Raw genomic sequence first — 25,972 nt, forward strand, 5'->3', positions numbered from 1 at the left:
ATCAGGCTCTATGCCGACTAGCTCAGAACCTGGAGCCTGCTTCAGATTGTGTCTCCCTCTCTCTCTGCCCCTCCCCTGCTCATTCTCTCTCTCTCTCTCAAAAATAAAATAAACATTAAAAAACATTTTTTTAAAGAAAAACAAAACAATGTCAATAACACTCTTTAAGGGGCTCCTGGGTGACTCAGTTTGTTGAGCCTCTGACTTGATTTTGGTTGAGGTCATGATCTGATGGTTTGTGAGATCAAGCCCTGCGTTGGGGTCAGGAAACCTTGCTGCAGTCAGGGCTTTTAAATACACCAGGAAGACACTGGTGGAACCAGAGGTGGGGATTCCCTCGATGAGAATGACTTGATCAGAGGCACAAAGGAAGAGTCTCAAAGTGAAAGGACCAGTTGGGAAGCCTACCAAGACTATGAGAATCACTACCAAAAAACTCCTTGGGCTCGTTTTCAGATGAGGATCCACAAGTGACTCATTGATTTGCACAGTCCTTCTAAGATTGGTAAGCAGATTACTTCCATCAGTATTGAGCTGCGAGTCAAGGCTGAAGTCACCATTGCAGATGCTTAAATCAACCTTTTTAATAAATTGATTAGCAGTTGTTAAAAAAATAAAATAAAACCAAACAATGTCATTAAGTCTTCTTGGGGAGCCTGGGTGGTTCAGTTGGTTAAGCCTCCAACTACGGCTCAGGTCACGATCTCATGGGCTCACGGGCTCAAGCCCCGTGGCAGGTTCTGTGCTAACAGCTTGGAGCCTGCAGCCTGCTTCGGATTCTGTGTCTCCCTCTCTCTCAAAAATAAATAAACATTAAAAAATAATAATAAACATTAAAAATAAATAAATAAATGTTATATTTTGAAACATTGTTAGTAACAGCAAAAGACTGAAAATAAGCCCAGTATCAATTTACAGGGAACTGGTTGAATAACCTAAGGAAAATCCATACAGTACTATAAAATATAACCATATATAAGAGAAATGAATACAAATATCCAAAGACTGTACATGAAAGCTAATAGGAAATTTTTATTTACAAGCTGTAAATGATCCAAATATCCATCAGTAGAATAAACAAATTAGGGTAAATTCATACCACAGACTACTACTCAGTCCACCTCCCCCCAAAAAACTGATACATGCAACATAGATGATTCTCAAAAGCATGATGTAAAGCGAAAGAATCCAGACACAAAAAAAATAATAGACTGTTAGCAGTCCATTAATATAAAGTTCAAGAAAAGACAAAACGAATCTATGTAGAAAGAAATCAGAATAGTGGTTACCTAGAGGGGGATGGGAACTAAGTGGAAGAGGGTATGAAGGAACTTTCTGGGATGATGGAAATGTTCTCTACATTGATTGGGGTGGTGATTACATATAAAAACTTAGTGAACTCCCTTCACAAAAGTTAACTCAAAATGGATCACAGACCTAAATATAAAACAACACAAAACAATAAAACTCCTCAGAGATAACTTAGGAGAAAAATCTAAATGATCTTGGATTTAGTGATGACTTTTTCGATACAACACTACACAATCCATGAAGATAAGAACTGATAAACTGGACTTCATTAAAATTAAAATTTATGCTATGAAAGGCACTGTAAAGAGAATAAAAAGACCAGCCTCAGACCGGGAGAAACATATTTGCAAAAGACAACTGATAAAGGGCTGTCTTTTAAAATATACAAAGAGGGGCACCTGTATGTCTCAGTCGGCTGAGCATCTGAATTCAGCTCAGGTCATGATCTCATGGGTTTGTGAGTTCGAACCCTGCACTGGGCTCAGACTGGCAGCTCAGAGTCTCATTGAGGTCCTCACTTTCTCCTCTCTCACTGTCCCCTCCCAGCTCGCGGTTTCTCTCTGAAAATAAGAACTTTAAAAAATAAATAAAATATATACAGAACTTTTTTTTTTTTTAAGTTGAGAGAGAAAGAGGGAGAGCGCGTGCACGCATCAGAGAGAGAGGGAGACACAGACTCCCAAGCAGCCTGCAGTGGGGCCCGAACCCACCATCTGCAAGATCATGACCTGAGCTGAAGTCAGAGGCTTATTAACACACTGAGCCACTCAGGTACCCCTACAGAGAACTCTTAAAACTCAAAAATAAGAAAAACAACCTCATTGTTTAAAAATGAGCCAAAGCCCTTAACAGACACATCATCAGAGATATGAGCATATGAAAAGATGTTCCACATCATATGTCATCAGGGAAATGCAAATTAAAACCACAATGAAATACCACCACACACTTATTAGAATAGCCAAAATCCAGAACTCTGATAATAACAAATGATGGTGAGACTGGAGCAACAGGAACTCTCGTTGCTGGTGGGAATTCAAAGTGGTTACAGCCACTTTGGAAAACAGTCTGGTGTTTTGTTGTACAAAATTAAACATACTCATACCATACAACAACCATGCTCATTGGGCTCCTAAGCATGTATCCAAAGCAGCTGAAAACTTGTCCACACAAAACCCTGCACACAAATGTTTACAAAGCAGCTATGCACTTATTTGCCAAAACCTGGAAGCAACTAAGAAGTCCTTAAGTAGGTAATAAATAGTTGATAAAGGATAAGTAGGTGATAAAGAACGGACAAACCATACATGGTATATCCAAACATGAAACATTATACAGCACTAAAAAGAAATGAGCTACCAAGTGATGAAAAGAGGTTAAATACATACTACTAATCAAAAGAAGCCAATGTGTGAGGAGCTTGGTTGGCTCAGTGGGTCAAGTATCTGACTTTGGCTCAGGTCATGATCTCATGGTTCCCGAGTTCGAGCCCTGCGTCGGGCTCTGTGCTGACAGCTCAGAGCCTGGAGCCTGCTTTCAGATTCTGTGTCTCCCTGGCTCTCTGCCCCTCCCCCACTCACACTCTGTCTCTCTCTCTCAAAAATAAACACTAAAAAATTAAAAAAAAAGAAGCCAATATGAAAAGGCCATGTACGATTTCTAATTATATTACATTTTGAAAAAGACAAAACTACGGAAATAGTAAAAAGTATAGTGGGGGGGGGGGATGTTAGGGGTGGAAGGATGAATAGGCAGGGCAGAGGATTTTTAACCAGTGAATTATTCCATATGATACTATAATGGTGAATATGTCATTATACATTTGTCCAAACCCACAGAATCCAAACTCTAATGTAAACTATAAACATTATGATGGTTACCAGAAAGGAGGGAAGGGGAGTGGGGGGATGCGTTGAATGGGTGATGGGGATTAAGGAGCACACTTGTTTCACTACATTATACACCTGAAACTAATATTACACTAAATGGAATTTAAATTAAAACTTAAAAAAAACAAACAAAAAAAAAAAAAGGGCACCTGACTGGTCATCGGGTAAGAGCATGTGACTCTTGATCTTGGGGTCGTGAGTTCCAGCCTCACTTTGAGCACAGAGGTTACTATAAATAAATAATAACCTCTTAGGAGAAAAAGAACACCAACCTAAACTAAAAACAAAACAAAAAACTATAGATACTGGATGATAATGATGTGTGAATGGAGACTGTTAACAGATGTAATCCTCTGGTGGGGGGTGCGATAGTGGGAAAGGCTATGCATATGTGGGCTCAGAGGTACATGGGAAACCTCCAGATTTGTACTCAATTTTGCTGTGACCCTAAAGTTACTCCGTAAAATAAAGTCTAGGAGGCACCTGACTGGCTCAGTGGGCGGAGCAGGGGTCTCTTCATCTTGGGGTAAGATCTTGAGTTCAAGCCCCACATTGGGCTTGGAGCCTACTTAAAAAAACAAACAAAAAAACAAATAGCAGCACCCAAATATAAAATCTAAAAATGAAATCTACTGAAAAAAGTCTAAATGAACAGTACCTTTCAATGTATATAATTTTACCTCAATTTTTTAAAGCTTTTGACTTCTCAAAAACAAAACCAACCAGGAAGCTTTTGACTACTGACATAGAAACGTCTACAGGTATAAAACAGTGTATGGAAATGGGGTGCCTGGGTGGCTCAGTTGGTTCAGCACCAGACTCTTGATTTCGGCTCAGGTCATGATCTCACAGTTCATAAGTTCGGCCCCACCTCAGGCTCTCCTCTGACAGAGCAGAGCCTGCTTGGGATTTTGTCTCCATGTCTCTCTCTCTCTCACAAAATAAACAAACTTTAAAAACAAAACTAAACAAAGAAAACACTGTATGCGGTATGCAACACTGTGTCAGAAAGGGGAGGAATAAGAAAATGTGCTTGCAGAAAGTAATAAAAGTCGTTCCTTGGGGTGCCAGGGTGACTCAATCAGTTAAAAGTCAGACTCAGACTTTCGGCTCAGGTCATGATCTCACCATTGTGATTTCGAGCCCTGTGTTGGGCTCCATGCTGAGCGTGGAGCCTGCTTAAGATTCTCTCCCTCTCTCTCTCAGTGCACCCCCACCCCTTGTATGCAAGGGCATCATCTCGAGGTTCATGGGTGGTTCCTGGATTTAAGCCCTGTGTGGAGCTAACAGCCTGCCTGGAATTCTCTTGGCCCCTCCCCTGCTCCACCTCACAGGCTCTCTCTCAAAATAAACTTAGAATAGAAAAGAGGTGCCTGGTGGCTCAGTCGGTTAAGTGTCTGACTTGACTCAGGTCATGATCTCATGAAGTTCCATGGGTTGGAGCCTGCGTTGGGCTCTGTGCTGACAACTCAGAGCCTAGAGCCTGCCTTGGATTCTGTCTCTGTCTCTCTCTCTGTCCCTCCCCTGTTTGTGCTGTCTCTCTCTCTCTTTCAAATATAAACATTAAAAAAAATTAAACAGAAAAAAAGCATAGGGGTTCCTGGGTACTCTCTCAGTTAAGCATCCTACTTAATTCAGCTCAGGTCCTGATCCCGCCATTCGTGAGTTCAAGCCTCGCATCGGGCTCTGTGCTAACAGCTCAGAGCCTGGAGCCTGTTTCAAATTCTATGTCTCCTTCTCTCTGCCCTTCCCCAGCTGGCACTCTGTCTCTCTCTCTCAAAAATAAATAAACATTCAAAAAAACTTTTTTTAAAGAATATAAAAGTTGTTTTTACAGAGGATGTGAAAGAAATGGGAGCAGAGGTGGGAATACACGTTCTCAATGCATACTTTTTAAAAATAATTTTCATATATATATATACATACACACACACATACAAATAAAAACAAAAATCATTTCCCTATTTAAAACATATAACTATAAACTATTCACCCTTAACTATTTAAGTTTTCATTGAAAAGGAAACTTGTTGGGGCACCTGGGTGGCTCAGTCGGTTAAGCGTCTGGCTTCAGCTCAGGTCATGATCCCATGGTCTGTGGGTTTGAGCCCCGCATCGGGCTCTGTACTGACAGCTCAAGAGCCTGGAACCTGCTTTGGATTCTGTGTCTCCCTCTCTCTCTGCCCCTCCCCAATTCATTCTCTGTCTCTCTCTCTCAAAAATAAATAAACATTTAAAAAAAAATTTTTTTAGGGGAACCTGGGTGGCTCAGTCGGTTAAGCGGCTGACTTCGGCTCAGGTCATGATCTTGCGGTCCGCGAGTTCGAACCCCGCGTCAGGCTCTGTGCTGACAGCTCAGAGCCTGGAGCCTGGTTCAGATTCTGTGTCTCCCTCTCGCTCTGCCCCTCCCCCGTTCATGCTCTCTCTGTCTCAAAAAGAAATAAACGTAAAAAAAAAAACTTAAAAAAAAATTTTTTTTAAAGAAAAGGAAACTTCTTAAGTTACTAAAGCACCTATTTTCCTGAAGAAGTGAACATAAAGGAGAAACAAGATGACCTGAACTCTAGGTTCTAGTCATTGAAAATTCTAGTGTTTTTCTTCATAACTTCATTGTGTCAAGGTCTCAGGTATTAGATATGCAAGATATAATCAGACATAAAAACAAAACAGCCACAAACAGGTCCCTTAACATGTATGCCCCCCTTCCCTTCTCCTAGGATTTCTGCCAAAGTTTTACGCAAAAGAAGTATGAGAAGCAGCTGACAAAGTCAATAAAATTAATTTTTTTTTTCAACGTTTATTTATTTTTGGGACAGAGAGAGACAGAGCATGAACGGGGGAGGGGCAGAGAGAGAGGGAGACACAGAATCGGAAACAGGCTCCAGGCTCCGAGCCATCAGCCCAGAGCCCGACGCGGGGCTCGAACTCACGGACCGCGAGATCATGACCTGGCTGAAGTCGGACGCTTAACCGACTGCGCCACCCAGGCGCCCCAAAGTCAATAAAATTAAACACCAAATTTGTTAAATATCATGGATGGACGCCGTCCTAAAGTGTTGGCAATCCTTTAGTTTATTGGATATTTAAAAAATGTTAAGTACATATTTTTAAGCTGAAGAATCCAATCAACCTTTGAGGTTCTGCCGCCTAGCAAAAGTGAAATACCTTCCTTTTTCCAAACCTCAAGTTATGCCCCATTAAGTCCAGATTCAAAACCTGCAGCTCATAAAAATGATCAATATATCCAACTCTTGTAATTAGCATATTAAATCACTTGGCCTGAAATTCAAATTCCTATTAGAGAAAGGGATTAACCAAGCAAAAAGGATTTAAAAAGTGAGCCTACTGGGAAATACGTGAATCCTTTCTAATAGGATATCCACCAAATTGGTATTAAAGGAAAGATGTTGGGAGGTAGGAGGGAGGTGCTAGCTGGCAAGTCAAGTCTTTCCCTGTGTGGACAGGCTTATTTAAGACTGGGAATTTTTTTCTTTTTCCCTCCTACGGTGGAACTCACTTCTCCAAGGAGGAGGATTTGAAACATTTCTCAAGCTTTATACGATTTGGGAAATAATGGCTTCATGCTTAAATAAAATACCTTCCACCTTCACTCATAAAAGATACCATCATTCACTGATAAAACTGGCAAAATTTTTTTAAATTTCATACTCAGTCGATGTCAAGGACACAGAGACACGGATTTCACGTATTGTACAGACAGCGGGAGCAAATCTTGCAATAATAATGTATTCCAAAAGCCTTAAGAATGTTCATGTAAAGTTTACAACTTTTTTCTAAGAAAATAATCAAAAAGGTAGATAATATTTATTTACAAGGATGCTCAGAAGGAGCACAACAAAAAAAGACCTGAACAAAAGAAGAAGGGGTGGGGGAGGCCAGTAAAAGGCAGGCAGGCAGACAAATGCCCAATAGGAAAATAGTTCAATACTTTGGGGCATGTAAAATGGAATATGATGCAGTGATTAGAAATTAGTACTTTTATAAACTCTGTAACATCCTGTGGATACATTCTTAGTACTAACTTAAAAAATAACCTTTCCAGGGGCGCCTGGGTGGCTCAGTCGGTTAAGCAGCAGACTTCAGCTCAGGTCACGATCTCACGGTCCGTGAGTTCAAGCCCTGCGTCAGGCTCTGGGCTGACAGCTCAGAGCCTGGAGCCTGTTTCAGATTCTGTGCCTCCCTCTCTCTGACCCTCCCCTGTTCATGCTGTCTCTCCCTGTCTCAAAAATAAATAAAACGTTAAAAAATAAGAATAAAAAAAAATACCTTTCCAAATGCACATACAACATAAAGGTATTTTTTTATGTGCATGTAAAAAAATCAGAAGGAATTATACAAAAATATTACAACCTGTTGTCTGAGGAGTAGCTTTTATTTTTGATGACTTCATCAAGTCACCAGCGAGCTCAGACTCCTTAGAAGCCTAATGTCACTACATTCCACTTTACTCATCAGTACTCAAATTGGAGTGCACATAGGAGAATATATAATAAATAAAGCCACAAGAAAAACATCTTGTGCCATCTTGGAATCTAAATTTCAATTAGTTTTATTACACAAAGTTGAAAGAGTGTTTTTTTTTTAATATTACACAGGAAAGAATTTTAGATCAAATAGGAATTTTTCTTTTATTCATTTCTTTGTAAGATTGTCCCAAATAGAAGAATAACTTTTTCTTAATAATTAGATCATTGCCTTGGAAGCCAAGAAAGACATGAGGTACAGAGGATTTTTATTTTTTATTTTATTATTTTTTTTAACAGTTTCTTTTTTTTGTTTTTTTTCAACGTTTATTTATTTTTGGGACAGAGAGAGACAGAGCATGAACAGGGGAGGGGCAGAGAGAGAGGGAGACACAGAATCGGAAACAGGCTCCAGGCTCTGAGCCATCAGCCCAGAGCCCGATGTGGGGCTCGAACTCACGGACGGCGAGATCGTGACCTGGCTGAAGTCGGACGCTTAACCGACTGCGCCACCCAGGCGCCCCCAGAGGATTTTTAAAGGAAAGCCCCATTTAGCTAATTTTTATTCCCCCCCCATGTATGTCCTCTCTCTCCCTCTCTCCTTCTCTCCCGCCCCCCCCCCCTTTCTAAACCTTCTTCTATCATCAAAGCTATTTACCACTGACAGTCATTCAACTCTCTTCTACATTGCAAAGGTCACAAAAACAGGAAACCCTTAAATTCTTCCAGGCCCTTACTTCCCTAATCACAAGAATAAAATAAGTTATCAACGCCATGTGGACCTAGATCTCATTCTGAAAGACAATATAAGAGAGCTTGTAGAGGATAGTAAAGATAATACCTTTAGGACCTAAGGGAAGATGAAGAGTTCTTAAACCAAATACACACAAGAAAGTAACAACCATAAAGAAAAATATTGATAAACTGGGCTATAATGAAATTAGTGCTTCTGTTCATTAAAAAATGCTACTGACAGTAAAAAGTAGGTGCACCTGGGTGGCTCGGTCATTAGAGCATGTGACTTTTGATCTCAGGGTTTTAAGTTCAAGACCCCAGTTGGGGACAGAGATTACTTAAAAATAAAATCTTAAAACAAACAAACAAAACAAAGTAAGGCCACCTGGGTGGGTCAGTGGTGGACTTCCGACTTTGGCTCAGGTCATGATCTCATGGTTCGTGAGTCTGAGCCCTGCATCAGGCTCTGCTGTCGGTGCAGACCGGCTTTGGATCCTCTGTTCCCTTCTCTCTGCCCCCCCTTCCCTACTTGCACGCTCTCTCTCTCGCTGTCTCTCAAAAATAAACATTTCTGAAAAATGAAAAGATTTTTTTTTTAAGTGTAAAAAGGCAAGAGTGGAAGATTTTTGCTATATATTCAAAGCTTTCTTTAAAGTGTTTTCTACACTCAACATAGGACTCAAACTCAGGACCCTGAGGTCAAGAGTTGCATGCTCCTCTGTGCCAGCCAGACACACCCCAACAAAGCTTTATTTTATCCAAAATAAAGAACTACAAATCAACACAATAACCAAATAGAAAAATGGGGCCTGAGGTGTCTGGCTGGCTCAGTCGATCTGTCTCTCCCTCTCTCTGCCCCTTGCCAGGTCTCTCCCTCTCACAAAATAAATAAACTTTATTTTTAAAATTTTTTAAAATGTTTATTTATTCTTGAGAGAGAGACAGAGCATGAGCATAAGCAGGGGAGGGGCAGAGAGAGAGGGAGAGACAGAATCGGAAGCAGGCTCCAGGCTCTGAGCTGTCACCACAGAACCCAACAGGAGACTGGAACTCACAAACTGTGAGATCATGACCTGAGTGGGAAGTCGGATGCTTAACCAAGTGAGCCACCCAGGCACCCCTAAAATAAATAAACTTTAAAAGGTAAAATAAGGGCTCCTGGGTGTGGCTCAGTTGTTAAGCACCAGACTTCAGCTCAGGCTAAACTCCATTTGGGAGTTTGAGAGTTCGAGTCCCACATTGAGTGAGCTCGAGCCCCACTTTGGGTGAGCTTCTGCCCCACTTCAGGTAAAACACAAGCCCCGTTTCTCTCTCTCAATGAATCAAAAAATAAAATAAAACCACAGTTCGATGTCATGACACATCCATCATAATGGCTAAAATTAAAATGATTATGGTGAGGATATATAGCAAATGAATTCTCTCACAGAGCACTCATGAGAGTAGAATGTGGTATGACCATTTTGGAAAACAGTCTCTGGCATCATCTAATAAGGTAAATAAACTTCTATGACCCAGTAAGTCCTTTTATCAAAAATGTATACATAAAGTGGCACCTGGGTGGCTCAATGGATTGAAGCTCCAACTTCAGCTCAGGTCATGACCTCACAGTTCATGGGTTTGAGCCCCACATCGAGCTCGCTGCTGTCAGCAAGGAGCCCACTTTGAATCCTCTGCCCGCCTCTTTCTGCACCTCCCGTGCTCACACACTCTCAATAAATAAATAAAAATATATATATACACACACACACACGAAAAAAAAAGCGTATGTATGGCACCAAAAGATACATACAAAAGTTTTCACTGCAGCTTTGTTCATAACAGCCAAATACTGGAAAAATTCCAAATGACCATTAGCAGCAGAAAGGATAAAGTATATTGCAACACAATGAAATACTGCACATTAAAAATGAACACACTACCATTACCCACAATGTGGACAAATCACACAATGCTGAACAAAAGAAGCCAGACACAAAAAGAACTACAAGGTATAACTAATTATATACAAAGTTCAAAATAGGCAAAACAATCTGCGGTGTCCAAAGTAAGGGCAGTGCTTGGTTACTTTTAAGGAGCAGGAAGAGGCTAATGACCAATTAAGAGGCAGCAAATGAAACATGCGTGAGTTCTGGAATGCTAGTAACATTTTAATATTGGTGGCAGATACATAGGTATGTTCCCTTTGTGGTAATTCATCCTGTGTAATTTTTAGGATTTGTGTACTTTCCTGTATGTAAAAAAATAAATTTTAATTGAAAAAGAACACTAGAAAAATTCTAAGAGTAATTAAGAAGGATTCACCCTATCGGGTATTTTTTAATTGTTACCCAGTAAGTGGACCGGCGATCCTAAGAGATACAATGAATCAAATCATTAGAACCGGGATGAGAAATAAATCCAAGTATACCCAATAATTTGTCATATAATAAAGGTAGCCTTTTGAACTCGTGGAGGAAAAGACTAGATTACTCAATAAATGGTTTGAAAAAATTGAGTAGCCATTTGGTGAAAAGTAAAATGAAGATGGATCCTTATCTCACTCCCTCAACCAAATGAAACTGAAGAGGACAAAGGATGAATACAAAAAAAAAAAAAAAGACTGAATACAAAAAAAAAAAAAAAAAAAGACCAGATACATAAAATGAGACCATCAGTACTAAAACAAAACATGGGTGAATATTTCTACAATATTGGAATTGGGAAATCCAGAAGCCATAAAGATAAGCCTTGATAATATGACCACATAAAAATATCATGAGTTTGAATGTACCAAAAGAGAAACAAAACCCACAAAGTCAAAAAAAAGAAAAAAAAATTGGGGGCAAAGTATCTTCAGCAGAAATACTCAAAAAGCTCTTGAAAATCAGTAAGAAAATGATCAACAATCCAGAACACCCATATATAACAAGATGCCCAAAGCCACTAGCAAAAAAAAAAAAAAAAGGCATATGAAAATAAGATGGTATTTTTCACTAATGACGTTGATGTTTGAAATAAGAATGCCTATTTCCCAGGGTGAAATAGGGTGAATACAGGATGCAGTATTAAATAGTATGAACTTTTACCACCAATCAAAATTTTAAATGGTCATCATGCCCTTTACCTCAGCAGTTTCTCAACTTGCAACCTAAGTAAAAACACTCACTCAACCCAGATACATATAGAGGGATGTTTACAGAAGCAGGATCTATACAAGCAGCAAAACCCAGAAACCCAAAGGGTCCATCAGGAGGCAAACGGCTACATTATAACACATCTACCTCTACACAATGAAGGATCACATAGCTATTAAAAAGAGTAAGGTAAGTTTTCTAGATGCACTAACATGGAAAAAGGTACATTATCAAATAAAAATAACTGGCAAAAAGTATGCCGTGGGACATTCCTCCCCTTTTAAAAAAATTTTTTGGGGGCGCCTGGGTGCCCTGGGCAGTCGGTTAAGCGTCCGACTTCAGCCAGGTCACGATCTCGCCGTCCGTGAGTTCGAGCCCCGCGTCGGGCTCTGGGCTGATGGCTCAGAGCCTGGAGCCTGTTTCCGATTCTGTGTCTCCCTCTCTCTCTGCCCCTCCCCCGTTCATGCTCTCTCTCTCTCTGTCCCAAAAAAATAAATAAAAACGTTGGGAAAAAAAAATGTTTTTTTGATTTATTTTTATTTTAGAACGAGCTAGGGAGGGAAATAAATAAATAAATAAATAAATAAATAAATAAATAAATAAATAATAAATAGTGAGCTAGGGAGGAAGGGAGGGGCAGAGCAAGGGAGAGACTCTTAAGCAGGTTCTGCCGCGAACACCCAGCACTGAACAGGAGGCAGGGCTACATCACAAGACCCTGAGATCTTGACCTTATCAGAAACCAAGACTTGGATGCTTAACCAACTGAGCCATCCAGGAGCTGCTCCCTTTTTCTTCTGAAATAACAATCATGCTGTTTGATTATACTGTCTCACCTGTGAAATATATGGCACATGAGGAGTGCCTGAGTGGCTCAGTAGGTTAAGAGTCTGACTCTTGATTTTGGTTCGGGTCAAGGTCTCTCAAGATCTCAGGGTTCACATCAGGGCTCTGTGCTGGCAGTGCGGAGCCTGCTTGAGATTCTCTCTCCCTCTCTCTGCCCTTCCCCACTGGGTCTCTCTCTCTCCAAAATAAATAAATAAAAACTTTAAATTCCCCATGTTTATAGCAGTACTATCAACAATAGCCAAAGTATGGAAAGAGCCCAAATGTCCATCAACAGATAAATGGATAAAGATGTGGTATACACGCACGCATGCACACACTGGAGTACTGCTCGGCAATCAGAAAGAATGAAATCTTGCCATTTGCAACAACCTGGATAGAACTCTAGTTCCCTCTAGGGTATTATGCTAAGCGAAATCAGTCAGAAAAAGACAAATCTAGGACTTCACTCATATGTGGAATTTAAGATTCAAAACAGATGAACGTAAGGGAAGGGAAACAAAAATAAAAACAGGGAGGGGGACAAAACACAAGAGACTCTTGAATATAGAGAACAAACAGAGGGTTGCTGGACGAAGGATGGGCTAAACGGGCAAAGGGCATTACGGAAAACACTTGGTGGGATGGGCACTGGGTGTTAGAGGGGATGAATCACTGGAATCTATTCCCGAAATCATTGGTGCACTATATGCTAACTTGGATGTAAAATTAAAAATTAATTAACTAAAAATAAATTTAAAAAGAAAAAAAAACTTTAAAAATTTATAAAACATATGGCACATGAAGAAAGGAACTTCACCTTCTGGGGCTTTATCCCAGAGCCTCTCTAGAATACTACACCAAGCTCACATAGTAGATACCAAAAACATCTGTCGAATGAAAGAATGAATATTACCCCAGCAAGGCACAGAACAGGTACTCAATAGGTATTTACCATGTTTAAATATATGTATCATATTTAAAAAATATGCAGAAAGAGAAAAAGAGGATATGTATACAACGTTAATGGTGGGTAGCTATGAGCCTGAAATTAAGGAGGAGCTGAGCTTTCACACAAAAACTGGGTAAGGATTAAGTGTTCTGAGTGTTCAAGGGCTAGACAGCAGAAAGATGCAAAACAATGAACAAGAATAGACAAGGGCACGTATTTCATGGAACACAGACACCTATTTAAACCAACAACTTACAGGGGCACCAGGCTGCTTGGTTGGAGGAACATGTAACTCTTAACTCGGATTTGTGAGTTTGAGCGCCATGTTGGGTATAGAGATTACTGACAAATAAAACCTTTGTTTTTGGACTAGAGCTATGAGAAGTCATTGAAATGTTTTTGAAACTGGCATGATACTGACTTACTAGAATGCTTTAATTTTGTAACAGTCATCAGTACTGTTTCTCTAAGGAGAACAGAGTGGACACTGTACTTCTATATACACAGCTAGAAGTATAAACTAGTCCAGACTGAAAATCCATATCAAAATTTTAACTGTTACACACACACACACACACACACACACAAATTAACACACAAGACCTATCAGATCAAAAAGTATGATTAACATTGTGTTAGTGAATGGTGTGAGGAAACGAGACATTCTTACACAGGACTGTAAAGTGGAACCATCATTCTGATGGGCAATTTAGCAATATGGATCACAGTGAAAAATCCACAGCTCCCACCCAACCAATTTACTGCAAGGAACTTAACTATCACCCTCATTGTTAGCAAAACCTCTGCCTGTAAGAATTAAGACACAGTATTTTCAGAATTCTGTGGATATAGGATTTACTATAGATTGCTTTCATCTGTGATTGTACTAAGCAGTTTCAGAAATGTAAATAAAAGTCTTGATTCACCTAGTCTTTGAGTAGATCTAAACACTGCTTCAGCTCTGGAATCTCCTCTAATAATCGTGTAAAGTACTTAAAAAAAAAAAAAAGTATATTGATGGGGCACCCAGGTGGCTCAACTGGTAAAGAAAGCATCCCACTCTATATTTTGGCTCAGGTCGTGATCTCAGGGTTGTGAGCCTAACAGGATGGAGCTTGCTTGTGATTCTCTCTCCCTCTCACTCTGCCCCTGCTCATTTGTTTTCTCTCTTTAAACAAACATTTAAAGAAAAGATATTGATACCATTAGTTTAATCCTTTAAAATATTCTTGCTAAGGGGCGCCTGGGTGGCTCAGTCGGTTAAGCGTCCGACTTCAGTTCAGGTCACGGTCACGATCTCGACCTCGCAGTCCGTGAGTTCAAGCCCCGGGTCAGGCTCTGGGCTGACGGCTCAGAGCCTGGAGCCTGCTTCCGATTCTGTGTCTCCCTCTCTCTCTCTGTCCCTCCCCCATTCATGTTCTGTCTCTCTCTGTCTCAAAAATAAATAAAAATAAAATAAAATAAAATAAAATATTCTTGCTAAGAGTCTGAAGAAACGCTTAAACAAAAGGAGAAAATGGGAGCACCTGCGTAGCTCAGTTGGTTTAAGTGTTGTACTCTTGATTTCGGCTTAGGGCATGGTCTTGCAGTTTGTGGGTTCGAGCCCCACGTCAGGCCCTGTGCTGAGGTGTAGAGCCTACCAGGGATTTTCTCTCTTTCTCTGCCCCTCCCCCAGCTCATGCTCTCTCAAAATAAATGAACTTTAAAGAAGGAAAGAAAAAAAGGAGACACCTAGTGGAAAAGAAACTTTTGATATTTATATAAAAAACGCTTGGACCTTGGATTATACATGGTCTCAAAAGCAGAAAGAAAGAAGAAAGAAAGAAAGAAAGAAAGAAAGAAAGAAAGAAAGAAAGAAAGAAAGAAAGAAAGAAAGAAAGAAAGAAATCGATCTGGACTGCATCAATATTGCTTTTGCACTACAAATAACATCAAAAATGTGAAAACCCACAGAAATGAGAAAATTTTTGCCAATATAAGGGATGTGTATCCAATAAAGAACACTTCCAACTCAATAATAAAAAAATACATAACCCAATTTTAAAATGGGCAAAGGACTCGAATAGACATTTCTCCAAAGATACACAAATGGCCAAGAAGCACATGAAAAGAGGCTCAACCTTAGTCATCAGGGAAATGCAAATCAAAACTACAGGGATACCATTTATACCTACTAGGATGACTGTGAAGAAAAAAAGACAACCAAACACAGGAGTTAAGGACGTGGAGAAATCTTCATCTAAACCATGAATATGTAAAATACCACAGCCACTTTGGAAAATAATTTGTCAGCTCCTCAAAATGTTAAACAGGGTTTTATGACCCAGCAATTCCACTCCTACATATATACCCAAGAAAAAAGAATACAACTGCACAAAAACCCTACACAAACGTTCTTGGTAGCAGCCAAAAAGTAGAAACCCAAATGTCTGTCAGCTGATGAACGGATATATAAGTATGTAGTACATATAAAATGGAATATTATTCAGTAACAAAATAAAAGAAAAATGGCCAACAAACATGGAAAAAGATGTTCAATTCATTGGTCATTACAAACATGCAAACCGAAGGTACAAGATGCCACTTCAAACACACTAGGATGGCATAAAAACAAACAGAAAATAGCAAGTGTCGACAAGCGTGGAAAGAAACTGAAACCCTCCTACATTCCTGGTGGGAATGTAAAATGAACAGCACAGCAGCTGTAGAAAACTGTGGTGGTTCCTCAGGGAGTTAAACGTAATTACCATGACCCAGCAATTTCACTCCTAGGTATACACTCAAAAGAACTGAAAGCACGTATTCTAACAAAAACCTGTATCCAAATGTTCATAGCAGCACTATCCCTAACAGCCAAAAAGTGGATAGAACAAAAATGTTTATCAAGTTAACTACGCTAGGTGAAGTGATGGATGTGTGAACTACCTTGATCTTGGTAATCATCCCACCATGTTTATCAAATCATCACGTTGTAAACTTCAAATACAGGTTATTCTATTTGTCAATTATTTGTCAATAAGGTCGGGGGGGAAATTTTCTAAGGTCATCAACTGACGGATAAACAATATGATATATCCAAACAAAAGAATATTATTCAGCCCACAAAAAGGAATAACGTACTGATATACGCTACAACATGGAAGACACTGAAAAAACATGCTACCTGAAAGCCACACAAAAAAAGGCCACATATTGTCTGATTCCATTTACACGAAATATTTAGAAGAGACACCTACAAGACAGGAAGTTCAGTGGTTGCCAGAAGGTGGCATGAAGGGGAAACGGGAAGTGACTGCTTAAAGGATATGGAGTCTCCTTTTAAGGTAACAGAAAAAGCTGGGGGCACCTGGCAGGCTCAGTAGGTAGAGCACGTGACTCAATCACTGGGGTTTTGAGTTCAAGCCCCACATTGAGGGTAGAGCCTACTTTAAAAATTAAAATTAAAAAAGACAGGGGCAGGGGACACGCGGGGGGACTCCTGGGTGGCTCATTCAGTTAAGCCTCCCTTTGATTCAGGAACTAGACAATGGTGATGGTTGTACAACTTAATTGTATACTATTTTTTTTTTTAATGTTTACTTATTTTTGAAAGAGAGCACACATGTGGGGAGGTAGTGGGAGGGAAGAGGCAGATAGAGAGGGAAACAGAGGATCGGAAGCCAGCTCTTGGTGACTGCAGAGAGCCCGATGCTGGTCTCAAAATCACAAACTGTGAGATCCTGACCTGAGCCGAATGCTTAATCAACTGGGCTACCCAGGGACCCCTGTATACTTTAAAAGAATACATTTTGTTGTCTTTTGCACACTTTTTAAAATTAAATACTGACACATGCTACAATGGGATGACCCCTGAAAACATTACACTAAGTGAAAGGAGTCAGTCACAAAGTCCACATATTTTGTGGTTCTATTCACATGACATGTGCAAGACAGGCAAATTTAGAAGCAGAAAAGTTGATGGGTGGTTGCCTGGAGCTTGGGTGGTGATGTACAGAGGACTGAGTGCCAATCCAATGGCTAAAGGGCTAGGTGGGGAGGTGGGCAAAATGTTCTAAAGTCAAGACTGTGGGCATTGCTAAACAGCCCTGAATATACAAACAGAAACCACTGAATAGTACATTTTAAATAGGTGAATCATACAATATGTGAATTCTATCTCGATGCTTTAAAAAAAAAAAAAAACCACAAAACACCTGTTTGGATATAAACCTTGCAATTGCAACTTAAAAAGAACTTTTTTAATGTTTTTGAGAGAGAGATAGAGAGCACCAGTGGGGGAGGGGCAGAGAGAGGCAGACAGAATCAGAAGCAGGCTCCAGGCTCTGAGCTGTCAGCAAAGAGCTGGGTGCAGGGCTTGAACTCAGGAACTTAATGGACTGAGCCACCCAGGCTACCTGCAACTTAAAACTCTTAGGACATTCCCCTTATAAGGATCGCAGTCAATTTCTACTCCCTAATTTGCGTTAAAATCAGAATTCTAACAGTGATAGAGTGGTGGGTTTTTTTTTGTTTGTTTGTTTTTTTGCTTCTCTAGAATCTAATTATTTGGGGAAACTAACTGAAGCTTAATAAATTCTGTTATACACAGCCTCTGTCATTCCAGGGCTTACTGTTGGGAGTCAGATGTCCCCTCCTTGCAAGCCAGATGCCCTAGAACTTGGAATTATTCCTTAGCCTTATGGAAGCTCCCTAACCTGAATCACTTCTCAACCTAGACTTAAATTCCAAAGTGAGACCTTGACTTCCATTCCTTCCGGGTCCCGCCGCTTAAAAACTCCAGAAAGCCTTTACTAAATGCCTGCTGAAGTAAAGCTACTGAGCATGCCCGGTTTGGCCAACTCAATTCAACAACATTCCAGAACAAAAACTATAGTTCCCGCGTTAAAAGGTGGAAAAACAGAAGAGACAGGAACAATGCCTAAGAATTCGAACTAAAAGGAAAGTCAAGATTCAAGGGCTAAGCAGAAGTGAAGGACAGAACTTACACAGCTCAAACTTCGCACTTGGTAAAGTGGTACGGTCGAAACGACCCCCCAAAAAAGGGGGGGGGAAAAGCTAAAACAGATGAACGAGAGGGTAGGTCAACCGGGGGTGAAGGTGTCGATGACGTAGACTACCCATACGGTTCTCTAAATCAGCCCTCTCCGAAACTAATACTAAGACGACCAAGCCTTAGCGTCACCAGTAATAAAAGATATACTGTGATGAAACTCACTTCCAAGAAGTTCCCTTTCTACAATGGAAAAAGCCGAGCCGTGGCCAAGATACAACAGCCAACAACGTTTGCTAAGCTCTCAGCTCCTGCCTTCAACCATTTCCACCGCCATCTTCTAGATAAGAACCTAGAACCGTTTCTAAAGGGCTTCCAGCAGCATCACCTCCATGCAAAGCCCGGGAAGGCTGCGTTACTCAGGTTGCCCAGACGGCGTTAAGGAGGAAGCCTCCACCTTGCCCCTCTCCGCGCCTGCTAGATGCACGCAGCTGGCTGCTGTCCTCTTTCCCCCAATATGACCCCCGGCCCCCGGCCCGGTTTTCCGAAGTCCGAACCGGGGGCGCAAGGCCCAGTGCGCGGGCCTCACCTGCACACGCCGCGGATGCAAGGCTCCAGCCAGATGCGGTACGCGGTCTCGATGTGCTCCTGCGACACCTCCTCGGGCCGCACCGTCTCCGCCCAGCGCCAGGCCGCCTTCTCCAGCTGCAGCCGCGGGGCCATGGCCTTGGCCCGAAGAGCGCCTCCCGAGCCGAGCCGTCGCTGCTGTTGCTGCTGCCGCTGCCGCCGCCCAAATGGGCTCCGCCACCTGCCAGCAATGGGGACCAGGCGATCCCTCAGCCAGCTGGCCAGTCAATCACCTGTGCGCGCCACTGCCGCCGCGCCCGCCCGCCCGCGCCCGACCCGCACGACTAGCCGCAAAGCGCCGCCGCCGACACCCGACACCCCTCGCGCCCGCAGACGTTGGAGGTATACTCCCCGCCGCGGTGGGCGCATGCGTGTTCCCAGCAGTCTTTGCGCCACCCCGCGCCTCTAGCCCGACGGGTGGAGGAAGGGGAAGCAGCCTGTTCGAGGTAGTGTTGCCACGTCCTCACCGGCGCTGCTGGGGAAGCAGCGTCTGAGCACCTGTCCAGGGTAGCGTCCTGCGAACCACTACCCTAACAAGCTGGCACCTCGAGGGCAAAAGGCTGTCTATTCTCGCTCTCTGGTACTTCCCCTTAACCTTGAAGGAATCACGCGAGAAGCTACTCAACGCACGTCATAGGGCCTCTGGACTGCGGGGTAGGACCTGAAACCAGGTCACCAAAGAAACGACGGTCGGCTCTGTAGAGGATGATTAAACTTGAGCCTGGACCGGTTCCGAGTCCTTTCCCGAGCCCTCCTGACGTCACGGGATGTTCTGGGCCTTTCCTCAAGTAGAACTGGACTACATGTCCCGGCATGCATAGCGTGCTGTCACTCACTGGATGCGAGGCATGCTGGGATTTGTAGTCCTCGAGGTGGAGGGGGGCTTCGGGTGAGGTGGGCTTCGGGTGGGGTTTCTCTGGCTGGGAGGGTCTTCTGGCAGCTGGCTGACCCCCGGACTGCTGTCCTCTCTTTTAGAGGACTTAGTCCTTTTCCGAAGCTCTTCTCTAGCTCCCGGGTTTAAAAACATTTCCTTTTTACAAGTCCTGCCCCAGGATCTAAAGAGTAGCCTTATCATAATGTTTTGCAAACTGTAAAGGGCACTGTTGGAGGGAAGGTTTTGAGGACTTTACATTTGAATGAGAGCCCTCCGGGGGTCTAAGCGCTAATTTCTGACTCAGCAGTTTACCAGCTGGGCAACCTTGGACTTGATGCTTAAAGTGTGCTAGTCATTCATTAGATAAACATTTGCTGAAAGCACGACGAAGATAAGACGTGGTCCCGGCCTTGGGGGGGGGGGGGGGAGGGCGGTGAGGGGAGAGCGGTAGAAACACAAAGATCCCCTTCCCAGCCTTGGAAGGTTTGCAGCACTTGGTAAAAGGCTTACTAGAAGAGGTCATTCCTAAACACATCTTAAAAAATCAGTAGAACTTAGCCAGGATAGAAAAAAGGCACCATTACAGACAAAGGGAACCCTAAGGAGCAAAGGCACAGAAGAGAGAGACTTCTTGGTGTGAGAAAACAAATTCTGAGATAGAGGGAGTTTAGGTTAGAGGTAAGCCTTGAGAGGCAGGCCGACTTTGCCCTTATCCCAGAGATTCCTTGAAATGTTTAAAGCTGGTGAGGCATACATTGGAGATTTGCATTTTGTATAGCTTTTTCAGTTTGAGTCAAGGTCAAAAGTAGAGAAACCTCTTAGAAGACTACTGAAGTAACAACAGGCCAGAGATCATGAAGGCCTAAACTGGGGCAATGTAATTGTACCAGGGGTGGGGTATAAAAAAGCACAGCCCGGGGGCTCCCAAACAGACCAGGTTCAACCACTTGCCACTGACAAAATCCAAAGGCAGAGCATGAGTGGCAGTAGTGGTGGTGAAACGAGAAAGGAATTTATTTCCGTGAGGCCGACTCGGGGAAGACCATGGACTAGCATCTCAAAGCCTTCTCTAAAGGGCTGAAAATACGTTTATATAAGGAAAATGAGAGACTACGGTCGTTAGGTACTAGCAGGTAAGCAGCGAAGGTCAGGTCAGTCTTCCTCAATCACTCCTGGTCTGGCTGGCCCAGGGCAGTCCTTGTTGCTTCAGGAGGTGATTTTGGCTCACATGGGGGGGCGGGGGATGCTTTGCCTGCAGGGTCTTTTGCCAGAATTAGGAAATAAGCTGGAAAGAACTTAATCAATTAGAAAGTACATAATGTGGTCAAAGTGGAGGTTGTCCTGTTTCATAATATATAACCGCCTGAGGAGACAAATTTGAAAGATACCTAGGATGTGGAATTGCTACAACTTGATGATGTTGGTCTAACCAGTGTCTATTCACCTGTTATTTGACCTTCAAGTTTGGGTCATAGCCCTTTCCTTGGTGCTTACAGCTCCCTGTGCCACCCATTGTCTCACTTAGCAAATGATGAAATTGTATTATTCACCAGGCTGTCACTGCTATATGCCAGTTTTCTTTTTTTTTTAATTAAAAAAAAATTTTTTTAATGTTTATTTATTTTTGAGACAGAGAGAGACAGAGCATGAATGGGGGAGGGTCAGAGAGAGAGGGAGACACAGAATCCGAAGCAGGCTCCAGGCTCTGAGCTGTCAGCACAGAGCCCGACATGGGGCTCGAACTCATGGACCGTGAGATCATGACCTGAGCCGAAGTCGGACACTCAACCGACTGAGCCACCCAGGCACCCCTATATGCCAGTTTTCAAACCTGGGTAATAGTTTCTACCAAGTGAGATAGGGACTACAGAAGGAGCAAGTTTAGAAGGGAGATGATGATTTCAATTTTTAAAATACAGTAGACCCTTGAACTATGTGCTGTACCTTGACCCCCAGCAGCGTGGAAAGTCTGGGTATAATTCTTGACTGCCCAAAAACTTAGCTACTGATAGCTTGCTGTTGAGCAGGAGCCTTATCGATAAGTCCATGAACACATTTTGTATGTTTTATGTATTATAGACTGTATTCTTAAAGCAAGCTAAAGAAAATGTTACTAAGAAAATCATAAAGAAGAGAAAAATACATTTACTGTACTGTACTATATCGGAAAAAGTGCAAGTGGGCCCACACAGTCCAAGCCTGTGTTATTCAAGAGTCGACTGTATTGCGTTTTAGGTGTGTGGTCGAAAACCAACTTCCATGCTTCAGAGCCAAAATATAACAGGAAGACAGAGTTTGGGGTAAGGAGGAACAATAGCTTTATTGCTTTGCAGGCAAAGGAGGCTGCAGCAGGCTGACCTTCAAAACCTGAAAGCCTGGGGCACCTGGATGGCTCCCTCAGTTAAGCATTCAACTCTTTGTTTTTGGCTCAGGTCCTGGTCTCATGGGCGTGGGATCCAGTCCCGCGTCAGGGTCTGCATTGAGCATGGAGCCTGCTTAAGATTTTCTTTCTCCCACTCTCTCTTCCCCTCCCCTACTTGTGCTTGCTCTCTCTTACAAATAAATACAGTTAAATGTGTGTGTGTGTGTGTGTGTGTGTGTGTGTGTGTGTGTGTGTGTGTGTGTAGGCACCTGGGTGGCTCAATCAGTTAAGTGTCCAACTTCGGCTCAGGTCATGATCTCACAGTTGATGAGTTCAAGCCCCGCGTCAGGCTCTGTGCTGACTGCTCAGCGCCTGGAGCCTGCTCTGGATTATGTCTCTCCCTCTCTCTCTGCCCCTCCCCCTCTCAAAAGTAAATAAACATTAAAAAATTTTTTTTAATACGTATATTAAAAAAAAAAAAAAACTGCAAGCCCTCCCAGAGGAAGGGGCTGGAGGGTTATAGGGAAATACAGGATCTGGCTGGTTTTGACAGGCATTGTGTGGTGCTACCAGCTTCCAGTCTTGTCTTTAGGGTGGTAAGAGAGGAGGGCAAGTTTGCTGAAGAGAGGGAAAAGGTTACTTTAAAATCCAGGTTTGCTGAAGCGTTGGTGCAGTCATTTTGATTTTTATTGGTTTTTTAAGTGGTTTCAGATGCATAAGGGACATACATGTCAAGACAGCAGACGTGAATCTGAATCTTGCAGGATACATTGTCCTGCACCATTAATTTTTCATTCTATGCTGGATGATTCTCGTCAGCATTCAAATGTGATTTGATTTCTCCCAAGTTTAACAAACTCTCTCTTGACTCCCACATCCACCCCAAGCTACTGTCCCATTTTTCTGCTCCCTCTTTATAATAAAACTGAAAAGAGTTGTCTATAGTTTTCTCCAGTTCCCCTCTTCCTATCCTCATTAAATTAATTCCAAATCAAGCTCTTGTCTCTATCTCCCCCAAAACCACTCATATGAAGGTCACACTGTGAAATCCATTGGGAAGCTCACACTTGATTTTGACCTACCAATCCAAAGCATCTGAACCATTATTCAACTCTCTCTGGAACCTCTTCCTTTTCTTAAGTTGCAGGATAGCACATTCTCCTGCTTTTCCCACGATTCGCTGGCCATTCTTTTTTAGTGCCCTTTGCTGGTTTGCTCTTATCTCTAACTTGTAAGCTTGAGTGGCGGAAGGTTGTCCCTGGACCTTTCTCTAATACATTTACTCCCTGGGTGATCTGATCTCCTTATGTAGCTTTAAATACCAGCTGTGTGTTGACTGCCAAATTCGTATCTCCAGACTTGACCTCACTCCTATGATGCCAGATTTGTATGTCCTACTGCTCACCTGGCATCTCTCGTGTGCGATACACTTTACAAGTCCAGAACCTGTCCTCATTCTACTTCCAATTGCCCCCAAATATCCTTCTAAATCTTTGCCATCTCAACAAATGGCAGCTCTATCCTTTCAGAAGCTTTAGAGGCAGGTTTAACCTACCCTTCTCTTACGTCCCCATCCAATCCTTTTACAAATCCTGTCAGTCGGGTGCCCGGGTGGCTCAGTGGGTTAAGTGTCTGAGTCTTGATCTCGGCTCGGGTCATGATATGGTTTGTGAGTTTGAGCCCCACATCCGGCTCTGTGGTGACAGTGCAGAAATTGCTTGGGATTCTCTCTCTCCCTCTTTCTCTGACCTCCCCGCTCATGTGTGCGCAATCTCTCTCTCAAAATAATTAAATAAAAACTTTAAAAAAAAACAAAACAGCTAACAAATCCTGTCAACCGTGCCTTCAAAGTATATGCAGAATACAACCACCCTACAGTTACCATCACCACCCTGATCCCACCTGGATTTGTGCAAAAGCTTCCTAACTGGTCTCCAAGTTTCACCCTTGTCTCTTTATAGTCTGCATGTAAACTGAGTGGACACTCCCTGGCTTAAAAACCTCTAAAAACTTCCTGTCTCCCTCCTTCCTGTCTCCTGTCTTCCTCCAAAGGCCCTCTCCCCTACACCTGACTGCCTAGACTTCATTTCCCATCACTCTCCCTTCCCCCAACTTTGAGCCAGCAACACCATCTTCTTACTCCCTGCGCACAACTACCAAAGCCGACTTCTGCCTCAGGGCCTTTGCATTTGTGGTTTCCTTTGCCTGGAACACTCTTCTGCCCGGCCACATGGTACAGTTTTGCTCCTTCACCTAATAAGCTTTGGGAACGGGAAGGACCCTAGAAAGAAGGTCCAGAAGGAACAATTGTTAGATATAAGGAGAATCAGAAGACTTGGGTACCTGAGAAGCTTAGGGAGGAAAGTTTCAAGAAGATGGGAATGGTCAGCAATGTTAAATTCCCATCTATTTTCCTCCCCATTTCTTAGCTCCTTAGTCAAATTATCAAAAGAATTATCTATCCCTAGCACTTTCCAAAAGAAATATAATACGGGCGGGGCGCCTGGGTGGCGCAGTCGGTTAAGCGTCTGACTTCAGCCAGGTCACGATCTCGCGGTCCGTGAGTTCGAGCCCCGCATCGGGCTCTGGGCTGATGGCTCAGAGCCTGGAGCCTGTTTCCGATTCTGTGTCTCCCTCTCTCTCTGCCCCTCCCCCGTTCATGCTCTGTCTCTCTCTGTCCCAAAAATAAATAAACGTTGAAAAAAAAAATTTTTAAAAAAGAAATATAATACAGGCCATATAGGTAATTTAAAATTTTCTAGTAGCCACATTTTAAAAAGTAAAAAGAAACAGGTGAAGTTAATTTCAACAATATAATTAACCTAGTCTATCCAAAGTGGGTACGTTTCCACATGAAATCAATATTTAAAAAATATCAACGAAATATTCGATCGTCTTTTCTTCACACTATATTCTGGAAATCTGTGTGCATTTTTCACTCGCAGGTCATCTCAATTTAAACTTGCCGCATTCGGGGCGCCCGGGGGCTCAGCTGGCTAAGCCTCCGACTTTGTGTGTGGTCATGATCTCACTGCTCATGAGTTCAAGTGTGGCATCGGGCTCTGTGCTGACAGCTCAGAGCCCGGAGCCTGCTTTGGGTTCTGTGTCTCCCTCTCTCTCTGCTCAAGAGAGGCTCTCAGAGCCCCTCCCCTGCTCAAGCTCTGCCTTTCTCTCTCTCTCAGAAAAAAAAAATTTTTTTTTAAACATTTCAAACTTGCCTTATTCAGGTGCTCATTAGCCACATGTGGGGAGTGCCACCGCGGTGGACAGCCGAGGTCTGTACTCTCTGGACTTACTCACCTTCTGTTCCCTCTTCAAACAACTCCAGTCTGGCCTGCGACCTTCTCGTTCCCCTATAGCTGCTCTTATCAAGGTTCGCATGGCTCCCACGTCACCAAACCCAGGAGTCTGCTCTCAGCCCTCAGCTCTCTGCAGTCACTGCTCCTACCATCTTGAAATGTCCTCTTGGTTTCTAGGCAGTACCCGCTCCTGGTTGTCCACTTCCCTCAGTCACTGCTCCTTCTCAGTCTTCTTTGCTGTCTCCTCCTCCTCTTCCTCCTCCTCCACGGATTTTCTAAATGCTCGTCTAAAATAAAAACTTACTCCTATGTGTCTCCTCTATACTACAGTCGCACTTCACTGACACCAGACGTGTGGGTTTCCCATACATCCAGCAGTTCTGTGACACCAGCCAGATGTCCTACGTATTTAACTCAGTTCTGTCACTATCTACCTGGAGATATTATCAGATCACCCAAGTTAAGGGTTCAGTCCTTCAGGACTGCACACACACATACACTCCTTCAG

The 25,972-nt window shown here is 42.6% G+C and overlaps 1 protein-coding gene across 10 annotated transcripts in view; it reads right to left on the reverse strand.

The window, feature by feature from the left end:
- Positions 1-25,972, reverse strand: part of USP48 (ubiquitin specific peptidase 48) — a 112,032-nt gene that overhangs the window by 71,378 nt on the left and 14,682 nt on the right. For 8 of the 10 annotated variants that reach the window (XM_045035262.1, XM_045035261.1, XM_045035260.1 and 5 more), the window contains exon 1: positions 18,892-19,110. The exons of 1 other annotated variant lie outside the window; for it this stretch is intronic. In XM_045035262.1, coding sequence (XP_044891197.1) covers positions 18,892-19,025 — 134 coding nt within the window. In that variant the 5' untranslated portion in view covers positions 19,026-19,110. Of the gene's footprint in view, positions 1-18,891; positions 19,203-25,972 lie in introns of those variants that run through there. One more of the 10 variants, XM_023258271.2, reaches the window with a different exon arrangement.

Source organism: Felis catus, chromosome C1 (assembly GCF_018350175.1).
Source record: "Felis catus isolate Fca126 chromosome C1, F.catus_Fca126_mat1.0, whole genome shotgun sequence".
Classification (NCBI taxonomy): Eukaryota; Metazoa; Chordata; class Mammalia; order Carnivora; family Felidae; genus Felis; species Felis catus.